The sequence below is a fragment of the Trachemys scripta genome, chromosome 2 (genome assembly GCF_013100865.1).
Source record: "Trachemys scripta elegans isolate TJP31775 chromosome 2, CAS_Tse_1.0, whole genome shotgun sequence".
Taxonomy (NCBI): Eukaryota; Metazoa; Chordata; order Testudines; family Emydidae; genus Trachemys; species Trachemys scripta.
Window position 1 is genome coordinate 113,995,376 of NC_048299.1, and position 12,133 is coordinate 114,007,508.

General features: G+C 43.2%; 1 protein-coding gene across 1 annotated transcript in view; it reads right to left on the reverse strand.

The window, feature by feature from the left end:
- The window catches only part of TMEFF1 (transmembrane protein with EGF like and two follistatin like domains 1), a 214,128-nt gene extending 202,823 nt beyond the window's left edge, over window positions 1–11,305 (reverse strand). Inside the window, exon 1 of the mRNA XM_034761448.1 lies at window positions 10,775–11,305. Coding sequence (XP_034617339.1) covers window positions 10,775–10,952 — 178 coding nt within the window. The 5' untranslated portion in view covers window positions 10,953–11,305. The remainder of the gene's footprint in view (window positions 1–10,774) is intronic.
- Between the last annotated feature and the right edge of the window lie 828 nt (window positions 11,306–12,133).

Genomic DNA, 12,133 nt, shown 5'->3' on the forward strand with positions numbered 1-12,133 from the left:
CTTCAGCTGCATACACTGCAGGTTTCCCACCAGCAACTTGGAATAACATCTCCCCCTGCCAATAGAGAACCACGAGAATAGTTATGTCTTCCAAAATGTGAAAGGTCTGAAATGACAGAAAAAGCCTTTTGCAGCAAGGGAACTATATGCACCTTCCCGCCCCCCCCCCCTCCCCATATAGCAATTAGTTATGAAATTTTTATGGAACAGAAAAAAGGTTATTTTAAACTTACCATTGCCTCTGCACTTCTGTAACTGCAATTAACAAGGCTGTGTCAAGCCATTTTTTCACTTTCATAACTGACATGCCAAGCTCAGAGGTGCTGGGGCTATGAACTGCCAAGCCTAGAGGTGCTGGGGCTCAGCCCTGGCACAAATTAAGCACTGTCCTTACAATATGTGTTGATTCACTTTGGAAATGTTACATTTTTTGTCCTTGAGATTCCACAATAATTAATTCTGTGCTCCCCCACTGAACAGCTTTAGAGAATAACCCTCTGTTTCTCATCCGATCTCAGGATCTCCAATTGATACTGCCTGCTGTTCTGCAGGAACTCAAACCCTGGCCCAATGAACCATCATGGATGGTTCCAAAAAGAAGCATTTCTGTGATGAAGTTATGGTCAATGTTCCTGAGAGGGCAGACCAGCAGGCCCAGTTCCAGAAGCAAAGGGACAAAAGACTGGAACAATGGCATGCTGACAGGTGGGAGGAAAGGCTGAGGCTTGCCGCCAGGTGGAGGACAGGGTTTCAGCGAGGGAGCAGGCACTTGCAAAGCAGTTCCTGGAAAAGGAACTGTGGCTAAGGAAGGCGGATAGAGGTCAACAGAGAGACCTGCTTCAGTGATGCCTGTCCATAATGGCTGCACCGTCTCCTGCTGCATCCCCCATACCATGGCATGATCACCATGCAACATACCTTCACTCCAACAGTAGCTTGGACAACTGACACATGCATTCAGAACTCATGAGCAGCTGGGCATGGCAACAAAACCCCATGCACCCTTCCCTCTTCAAACCCTCTCCACTGGAAACCTCCATCCCTCTCCCCTGCCCCCAAGTGACGGTGAAATGTGGAAAGCAGGGAAAGGCGAATGTTGGGACATGGAGCAGCAAGGGGATTTTATCAGGTATTCACTATTTCCCACTCTTTTTTTCTTTGGGTGGTTTTGAAATGGGAGCTAGCCCACCCAACACTGTGAGTGCTGTACTATTTTAAGACATGCTTGCAAATAAAATGTGTTACATTTACAAGAAAGTTTATTGCTATCACTGCATCACATCAGACAATCATGATTTGAGATAATAAAATTAAAAGCATGGTCAGGAGCAATTAAATATTAGTAAGCAAACAGTATTCCTCTATTTAGCTAGGTATAGCAATTCACATTTCAATAAATTCCATCTGTAAATCCAGGCTGCCCCCTCCCATTCACATCCATTATGTCATTCACACTTACACTGCAATCAAGCCCACACTCCTCCCAAGCAGTGCCCTCCCCACCAAAAAAATGAATGAGCCATTTTCCCCCACAAGCACATTTAAACAGGTACTAGTCCTCCTCTTCCATTGGGCCATGCAAGTCCATAATGTGAGAACACAAAGCATCCCTGACTTTTGCTACCCAGGTGCAACCAGCTCCTGCAGCGGTAGCTGCACTTTCTGGCTGAGGGTACTGATCCAGCATCCCCTCGCTGTCATAGGTCCATTCAGGGGGAAATGGCTCATCTCTAGCTTCAGGCTGTGTTGGCGGGCTGTTCAAACTTCCTGTAATGTGCAGGGCAGGCAGTAAAGTTTTCCCACAGTGCATCATGGTCCTAGAGCTAGTGTGGCCACATTTTGGGTTGGCTCTAGGGACTCTGGGATATGGTTAGTTTGACTTGCGTCTGCCCACTGCAGTATGGACACCAGAGCCCCAGGTTCAAGCACAGGTTAGAAAAGTCTTTAGGTAGAGTTAAAAAACAATGTAGACGCACAAGTCCTGGGTTCCCTAACATGGGTTAGCTGACTCAAGTACCACTAACCCTGGGCTTACATTACAGTGTACACATACTCTGCAGGGCCGGCTTTATGACCCATGGGGCCCGATTCCAATACCCGGCGGCAGTCCGGGGCTTCAGCAGCACTTCGCGGCAGGGGCCCCACTCCGGGTCTTCCGCAGCACCGAAGGACCCCCCGCCACCGAAATGTTGCCAAAGACCCCCGGAGCGGACCCCCCGCTGCCGAAATGCCACCGAAGATCCCCGGAGCGGGGCCCTCTTAAGCACGGGTGCGGGGCCATCTTAGGCGCGGGGCCCAATTCTGGGGAATCGGGTGAATCGGCTTAAAGCCAGCCCTGATACTCTGTGCGTAAACCAGTTTCCTATTGCATTAAACTAGCAACTTTAAGAACTATAGGACTGTTGTTCAAACTAACAGGCTACAGAGGTTACTAATAGAAGAGCATGACTTTTCTGTACTTATCAGTTAACTCAAAAAATAAAAAACACATTTAAATTATTTTACAATAAACCCTATAAACATTAGCAGAACACTGACTCCTCACAACATCACATTAGAACATGACACATCTTCACAGAAACTTTACAGAACAGAGTGGTGCTATCAATGCCCCATTAATTTGGTATCTTAAAGGGAGTAAAAACCACCACAACAATACCTGGGCAAACATTTCAGCAACCTCCAGTACTACTGCTGGTGCTAGGATGGGATACAGCTCAGTCTGGGATATAGCTCAGACTGCAAGAACGTCCTGTTACTAGACCAGCTGCTCAAAGGATGTCACTGATATGCTATTCCCCATTTCAGCAGAAAAATTCTCTTAGCCTGTTTTTTTGTGTGGAATTTCTTATATTTTTCTGAAAGAAACAAGGTGGCAAAGGAAGAAAATACTTTTATAAAAGAGCTGTGTTATTCACAAATTCCAAACTCTATTGACTTGCAAAAAACAGCATATATAAATGCCATGGTCTGAACAAATTTACAAACACCACCAAAATGCCCTGTCTCACATACTTGAAGAAGTTCCCCAAGACAGAGGCTCTCTCTCAAGATTCGTGTTGCAGAACACTTTGGGGCATCAGAGCAGCCCTTACAGAAATGTTCAATAGAGTTAATAGAAGTTACACATTTATAATTTATTCCCTATTAGAATTTTTAAACCAATGTACAGATTTTTATAGTAGGAATATTTAATTGTACAGGATTATTGATTGTTTTCAGTAGCAGCCATAATATTTTTTACCTTATATAGCACTATTTACATCATTTAATGCATTTATTTAGAGTAATTTATAGAGAACCTTAGTGAATTTTTCCATAAAGGAGTAGTCACACCTGCAAAGTGCAGAACAGTCCTCCCCAACCCTTTCTCACCTCACGAGAGCTGCAGGGACTGGCCAAATGGCTTCAGCACAATCATAATAAGCCTTGTAATAGGGGAAATAATTCTTTTCAACTTTCCTTGTTTCAAAAACAGTTTGACTGTGTTTGTACAAACTTTCCGCAAAGACAGAGGCATGCCTAGAAAATGTCAGCTCAGAAGATAAAAGTTACAGAAAGTTACTCCAAACTGAGAACAGGAGATTGATACAGTAACCATTTTGCAATCATTGGTACCATGGGCACCACTGCTCTGACCTATGGAACTTCTCCAGGATCTCATCATAGGGGTGGCAATATCAGCAACACTACTTGCTGACTGATCAGTGATGGAGCCAGATAATCTGCTTCTGGAGAAAAGGCAAATCTACCTTCCTATCAGTACTGTGTGATTCCTGCTTATTTAATTATATTTATTTTGTATTAAAAATTTGAATAATCATCAATATTATTATCTGAGGGACTTGTAAAAAGCTTTTTAAAAGTCCAAATAAACTATATTCACTCTTCCCTTTATCCACTATTCTGTCAACTCTGAAAGAAAGCTAACAGATTACAGGCACAATTTATTTACCCTTACATCAACAACAATAAAAATGTTACATTGTTCAATAATAAAGACATTTATTATTCTCTCCTTAATGGGAATTATAACTATAGTATTCTCTGATACAGAAGTAATATTCCCTTGGCTATAATTTCCATGAAAAAATTTTGCTCCTTTTTATTCTCAAGATGGTAACCAACCTGGCCTCCATCCAATCCCTAAAACTAGTTGCTGTTTTTAAGGAAATATCTTTGTTAGTAGCACAACTATATATTTTTAGCTCCCTCTGAACTCAGATGAATGTTATCTGATGCTAGAAACATATTACACTCGAGTTTCTCAGTTTTTTCCATCATCTATTCCTTTAAAACTCTCTCTGTCAGTGCTACATTTTGATAGCCTTTGATAAATGGTCTCATAATAGGAATTTCCCCATCATTCTCAGTACTGAGACCTGATTCAAAATCTTTATTTAGCTGTTCTGAAACATCTTCCACTCCACTTTAATCATCCCCTAATTATTTTTAAAGGACACAAAAATTTGTCTTAAGGGGACACTTTGGTGCTAAAAATCATATTAAACAAAAACAATATTTATATCTGTTACTGTGATTTTTTTATGTCATTTCCGTAATCTTATTTACCTTTTATCTGTATTTGTTTTATTTTATAGCATTCATCACTATAATAGCCAAATAACCTAAATGACTGAGGATACAGCATTTATTTTAGAAGTTAGATCTACTCCTTCCCTTTAATCCCATTTATTAGAGAGATTGTGTGTTAAATGTTGATTCCCAGGAACATAGGTAATGCTCTCCTGGATCAGACCACTGGTACACCTAGTCCAGTCTACTGTCTCTGAGAAAGTTTGTCTACATAGGCAAAAAAGTGTTCTTCAAGAGAGTTAACTCAATCAACTTAAACTCGGTTTTAAAAATACACCATCTTTTTGACCATATCAACAGACACGCTGGGCAAAGGGTGTTTTTAAACTATGATAGCTAATGTGTGATCGGTAACATGATTAAGATCTTAGTGTGGACAAGGCATTTTGTACCTTTTGGTTCAGTTGAATCCTAAAACTACAATTTGGCCTGGCTACACTAGTATATTAAAACTTGATCTATCATATTTCATAAAGCACACCTTTATGCCTAATGCAGATATACCCCCAGAAGCGCAGAGTAAGAAATCCTGCAAGTGGCAGTTATGGGATAAACCACCCCCTAGGAAAGTTTTTTCCTCATCCCCAAGAGTTTGAGGTTGAGTTATGCCCCGAAGTTTAAGCTCTCATCAAGGCTGTGGATTTAAAGAATCCTGCTGCCAATTTTGATTCAGCCTCATTCCTGAAATCCCCTGCATCACACGTTCTCAAACCATGAGCCATTTGCTGATGGTCCACAGAGACCTGGCAAGCCATAGTCTTGGTTATAGCTATAGTGGATGGAGAAGAGCCTGGGTGTGGCAATGAGGAGCCAGTCTGGTTGCCTCCACTATGGGCTGCTGCTACATAAGAAGAGGAGTATAGGAAATGGGGTGAGGGACAGGTCAACTAGCAGGAGCTGCTAAAGGGAAAAGGAACCATAAGCTGCAAATAAGACTAGAGCCATCCCTGGAAAGAGAAAATCAGTGAAGAAGAGAATCAGGCAAAGAATATGCAGAGGATCACAAGAGAGAAGGTCCTGGTGGCAGAGAAGAAGGGGCGAGAGAAAGACAAAACAGATGGAAGGGGAAAGAGCAAAAGCAGAAAGTGTGCTTAGCTTTTTCAAGAAGACAAAACATAAGTTAAAAATACATCAAAAGCACTTTCCTACTATTTTCCAGTAAGCAATTGCTATAGTGATTAATATTATTTATTATTTATAATAATAGTGCCCAAAGGCTCCAACCAAGGTCTGGGGCCATGGTGCTAGGTGCAGTGCAAACTCATAGTAAAAGATAGTCCATGTCTCAAGGAGCTTACAGTCCAAGAAGATGAAAGGTGACAGGTAAGGGAGGTGGATACAGCATTCAATCACAATGGTCCAGGATTTTTTCACATATCCCGAAGATAGTCAACATACAATGGGTGGGAAAGAAGGTTAATGTCAAACTAAAGACCACATTCATATACATTATATAAAGCTATTTAATGTGTAAATATAATCAGACATGTTATATGTACTGAATATACTAACAAATGGATGTTGTGTGATCTTGAGTAAGAGGTGAAGGGTTCATGGGATACTCACTCTGTTAAGATGGGATCCACACTATGAAAAAATTTGAGTCAACTCTTCATAGTGTGGAGTGGATTTCATCTTAATAGTGTGTCTCATGAAGACTGTCCTTCATCACCGATACCAGCACAGAACACAAGTATTAGTGACAGCAACCACTTTTACCCTCACTTCACTCCATTTATCCAGTATTCAAAAACTAAAGTAATTCTCTGCTCTTACCTCTCTGACCATGTCATCCACACTCAAGTCTCCTCACTGGCTCCATATCTCTTTCCAGATAAGGTTCAAACTTTTCATCATCACTTAATTGATCCCCTACCACCATCCGTGGTTCATAGTTACTTTACACTTCTAGAACCCTTCGATCCAGTGAAGTTATTATTATGTAAATATTCATGCTCCCCTACATTTAACAGAAAGGGAATCCTGTAAAAGGGAAACTGTCCTTATTTTTACCTTGGCCTCAGTCAGTCATCAACAACCTACATGAAGGTATAATACCACTCATTTTAAATATCAGAAAGTCAAAACCCTGGGCAGAGTATGTGCCCTCTGAGCCACATAGGAGATATTTGGTATAATCAAAAACCGGTATGCATGGTTGCATAAAGCCAGAATAAGACCTCATATATATAAGTCCAGTAAATATTACTTTAAAAGAGCAACAAAGTGAACTACTTACTTGCAGAAACATGTCACTTTTGATTAAATTCCCATTTGCTGGCTTGATGGGAGCTAGCTATTGTAGGCAGTGCATGTAGCAATATCTATTGTTAAGCTTGTCTAACACTTTGCATTAAACTTATCTGCTCTCAGTTACTTATCATTTTGTCAAACTGTAACCTTTGGGCTAAAATTGTCCATGCCTGCCTTAGGTTGATTTTTATCTAAAAAAGTTGTTCCCAATACTTTAATTAATCAGTAAAAGGTTATTTTGTCAAAAGTTTTGCAACTTTTTTTTAGAAGCAGCACTAGTGCCCCTGGAAATTAGGTTAGGAAGTTGAACGTTGGCAGGGTAGGCAGAGAGAGGTCTCTCACTGTCCATTTGAAAATTTACCAAAGATTTGACTGAGTCACAAACCATGGAAAATCACCCTTTGCACATGTGTGGCAGTTTGTACAACAGTTAATCATTCCACTTCCGAATGTGAACTTCCCTGCTGCAGATACTCCTAGGTGCCAGTGAGCCTCTTGAATCATTTTGATTATAATACTGATGCTGCTTTGGACATCAAAACAGCCTTTGACCTACAGGAAGCACTAATAAACTGGGAGCCAGTAAGCTCTTGATTCTAGACATATTTCTTCCACTGACTGGGCTTAATAACTCTCTGTACTTTCCAACCACTACTATAGATAAGATCTCAGACTGTATAACAAACTGAGGAAAGAGGCAAGTGTCATTTTCCCCATTTTACAGATAGGAGACCAAAGATGTTGCACAAGGTCACTACAGGCAGAGTCAGGAATAAAATCAAGTCTCTAATATAGCAGTCCCAAATACCATTCTCTTACCCACACTGACTCTCCAAAAGAATATGCCAAATGTCTGTGTATGGCTATGCCGGCTGCAAAATGAGGCTACTTTTGCATTCCTATCTTAACAAAGCACTGAGATTCACAGATGATTGAAAACTCTGTAAAAGCAAGTCATCATTTAAAAACAAAAAAATATTATTCTCAGGGACTATATATCCCTCTCAGAGCCAGTGATGATGTGACTATGTTATCACATAACTAAAGACCTTATTGTAATGCAGTGGTTCTCAATCTTTCCAGACTACTGTACCCCTTTCAGGACCCTGATTTGTCCTGTGTATCCCAAGTTTCACCTCACTTAAAAACTACTTGCTTACAAAATCAGACATAAAAATATAAAAGTGTCACAGTACACTATTACAGAAAAAAGCAACAAAGAGTCCTGTGGCACCTTATAGACTAACAGACGTATAGTCTATAAGGTGCCACAGGACTCTTTGTTGCTTTTTACAGATCCAGACTAACATAGCTACCCCTCTGATACTTGACACTATTACAGAAAAATTGCTTACTTTCTCATTTTGTGTGTATGAAATTTTAGTTTGTACTGACTTTGATAGTGCTTTTTTATGTAGCCTGTTGTAAAACTAGACAAATATCTAGATGAGTTGATGTACCCCCTGGAAGACTTCTGCATACCCTTGGATGAGAACCACTGCTATAATGCATATGAAGAAAGGAAAGAATTAAGAATTTAGAATTAAGAGGAAAGAAGATTTCACAAACTACCTTAATTTTGACATATCCTAACTTTTGTGTGCTTCACTTTGCAACCCTGCATTCTTTTAATGAGCTTTTGCATGGTATGTGTGTATTATGGACAATTTCATGAACAGAATACTCAAGGGGTGAGGAAGGGGAGTTCAAAAAAAACCCACTTCACAATAGTTAATTCCAGATATACAGTAGGACTAGCAAAGATTTCACAGGAAGATGCTTTATCTGCAGGTGATAAGATGCTGAATAGCAGCATCTGGTCAAAAAGTTTAAGAAACTGCTCCAGAGCTGCGAATATGGTCTGATGTCAGCATGAGGCTGAGAGAAATAATAATACAAGAGTCATCCATTCTGTTTCTTCCAAATATAGATAGATACAAAAGCAATCTATAAAGTTCTATAGATTTGAAGAAGAGTTCTCAATGTTTTACCTTAATTTTTGGTTAATAAAGTGGTACCAGATAGTAAATATAATGAACCTCCACTATGAATGGAGCTATATCAATTTATGCCAGCTGGGGATCTGGACCATTATATGTAAATTTTCAGTAAGCTTATTTTATGCTAGGAGAAGCTTATCCACTAAAAGTTAAGAGAGTTATGAAGATTTACATAAGAGGAAAATTTGTACCAGTGAGTTTCTGTTAATATTCTCCCACAGTCCCTCACAGTATGGTTAACACAGCAAAACTGAATTAATAGATTTTTTAAACAAAAACAATTCTTTCATCTTTTAAAGTTATGCTAAAAATCAATGCATGCCATGTATACTTATATAGTATTAGAACTAACTCTGCCTGTTTTAACTAGAATTGTATCATTCTGAATAGCTTTGAGACAGCACATAGTTTTCTGTCAGTTTCTGATTTTAAAAATGCTACTTGGAGGATCGTTTATATAGAATAATAATATACATGTTTCCCACTTTGCCTTAGCAACTTCCTCAAATACTTCACTGAGCATTCATAGTTAATCTCGTTGATTTATGCATATGATGTGGTCTAATGACCCACATGTCTCTGTTGGGTAAGCCACTAATGCCAGTGACACAGTAACCTATTAACCTTTCTTTAAAAATAACCATCACATTCATGCAAATAGAATTTAAAAAGTCAAGCAGGAATAGAAAAGTAGTACTCTGGTACAACACAACAACATATTAGATGTCAAGACAAGCTAAAATTAAGAACCAACAAGCAGTGATGAGATTTAATATATTGCACAAATATTTTGACATGGTTTGCTAGGGAATAGAGGGCACTTGGCATCTCACAGGAAATGTTCATCACCTTGGACAACCACTTTGCAACACTTCTACTAGTGATCATTCTAGTGTAATTAATCTGAGATTTTAAAAGAAGTTCAATACACACAGCTAATTTTAATAAGGAAAAACTAAAATTATTTTATCAAAATATTATTGAGGAAGACAAACATTTTAAAGTATTCATAACCAATTATAACACTGATATTGCTACTTTCTTCTACTTTAAAGAATGTTCCATTGTTCAATGTCCCTAAAGAATTATGAAAATAGCAATCCATTATACTCATAAATCCACCTAAATTAAAAAAACGATTTATGTTATACTTTAAAATGATAGTGCACATATATGCTTAGCATGGGCAGATGTCAAAAAGTATTCATCTACCATGGCTCAAATAAAGAACAACCTGGAAATGCTTTCTGTAGATACAGTGGAGCATCCACAACAATCATCGGAGCAACAATGAATGTACATAGCAACCAGCTGAAGGGGATAGGGGCTCTGTATTTGGACTGTATTTATAAATACAGAGAAGCAGATATAAGAATATTCAGTGTGACTGTTTTAATAGGTTACAGTCACGTGGGCGCCTCTGGGATTTATCCCCCTCCTCCCCCTTTCTTAAACAGGACCGAGGAAGTGGAATAAAAGATTAGAGGTTAAGATGGGGATGGGGTGCGGTTTAATTATCCAGTGCGATTGACATGCACCTGCCGATACCCACAACCAACAGAGAGAAAGAAATCAAAAGGTCCACACATCAGCAAACTCCTTTCTTTCTCTAAGGAAGCCTATTTTGTCCGATAGAGGAGAACATTTCTCCTCCTTTTCAGGTTATCAGCAAATCGCATCTGGAACCAAGCCCCGGACAGCCTGAACCGGAGCCCGGGCTCTTTGTTTCCAGCAGCACGTAGGGCAAGAGCGAGGAAGTGGCAGCGTGCAGCCCCGTTACCACCCCGGTTCCACGCTGTCGTGTAAACACGATGGGCACAGGGAGGCCCGCATTGGGCACAGGCTCCCAGCCCCCAGCCCCGCACGTGCGTGTGCCCAGGGGCCGCGCCGCGCCGCGGGGGAGCCGGCCGCTGCCGGGGCATTACCTGAGCAGTTGATGCCTTTCCCCTTGCCGCCGCCCTGGCACTCGCCGCCGGGCAGCAGGTTGGACGCGCGGCCGGCGGGCAGGGCGGCGAGGGCGAACGCCAGGATCACCGAGGTGTAGCACCAAGCCCGGGGGGGTCCCGGCAGCGGCCGGGCGGCGGCCGGGCTCTCCGCCACCATGGCTGGGGGGCGGACGCGGAGCGGCAGCTGGATGGTGGCGGCGGCGGCTGGGAGCGGCAGGCCCAGAGCATCAATCGGAGCCGGCGGCAGCGCTGCCCTGCAGGGACCGTCCCTTCTCCGCCGGGCCGGAGCCAACCCTCAGCATCCCCGCCGGGACCGCCAGAGAGACCCGGCGCCGCCGGCCCTCGCCGCCCCCGCGCGCCTCCGGCTCCCCCGGAGCGTCCCTGCGCCCTGGGCAGCGGCTGCGCTCCCTCGCCGGCCGCTCGCTCCTTTGTGCGCGGCGCCCACCAGCGCCGCTGCCACCGCTCCGGCTACAACAAAGGGAGCGGGGCTGAGGCGGCTGCTGCTGCGGAGGGAGGAGAGGAGGGACGCACACGTGATGGCAGCCCCCCCCCCCCACCCACAGGGGAGGCGAGGGGGCTTCGTCCTGAGGAGCTGGGGCTTGCCCCAGGAACCCTAGTGGGCGCGGTGGCACCTCGCCTACCCCCGCCCACAGTCACCGCTCCCGCCCCACGCTGGGCAAAGGGCAGCAGCCGCCCCACTAGGGTGATGAGCAGCAGCCTCCTTCCCCTCCCCCAGTGAAGCCACGGTGAGGGGCGGCTGCAGCAGCACCCTTCAGCAGTGAGGCCACAAGCAGCACCCCCCCCCTCCCCCGCAGGGCGCTGGGCAGCGCGTACACACCGGGGCGGAGGAGAGGGGCCCTCGCAGCGCGCAAAGTGACAATGGTGTGGGGTGAACTGTGCGCAGCGCTCTCTGTGCTCAATCCCCAGGGCGAATCCCACTGTCACACCCCCCCCTCCCCCCCTCCGGACGCTTTGGTACCCTCTGCAAGACTGGAAGGAAGCCCACAGCCCATTGGGATTGTTGCTGATTAACTGGACGCTTTGTTTGTAATTGTTACCGCACCTCACCCCGGCTCGTGAGACAGGAGCAATTTCCAAATCCCAATCAGTACAGTTGGGGAAAATGAGGTTACTACTTGCAAGGCGCTTCTGGTCACTTCTCTCAAAAGCAGCTTCTCCTGGAGGCACTTGGAGTGGGTGGGACAAAACTGTTCCTTGAAATGAAAGGGACTACTCACCGACGCAAAGCTGAGCACGTGTTTGCAGGATGTAGGGTTATAGATTGCAAGCAGTTTATGACAGGATACACTGTACAGTTCTTACTAGATGGCCCTGAAG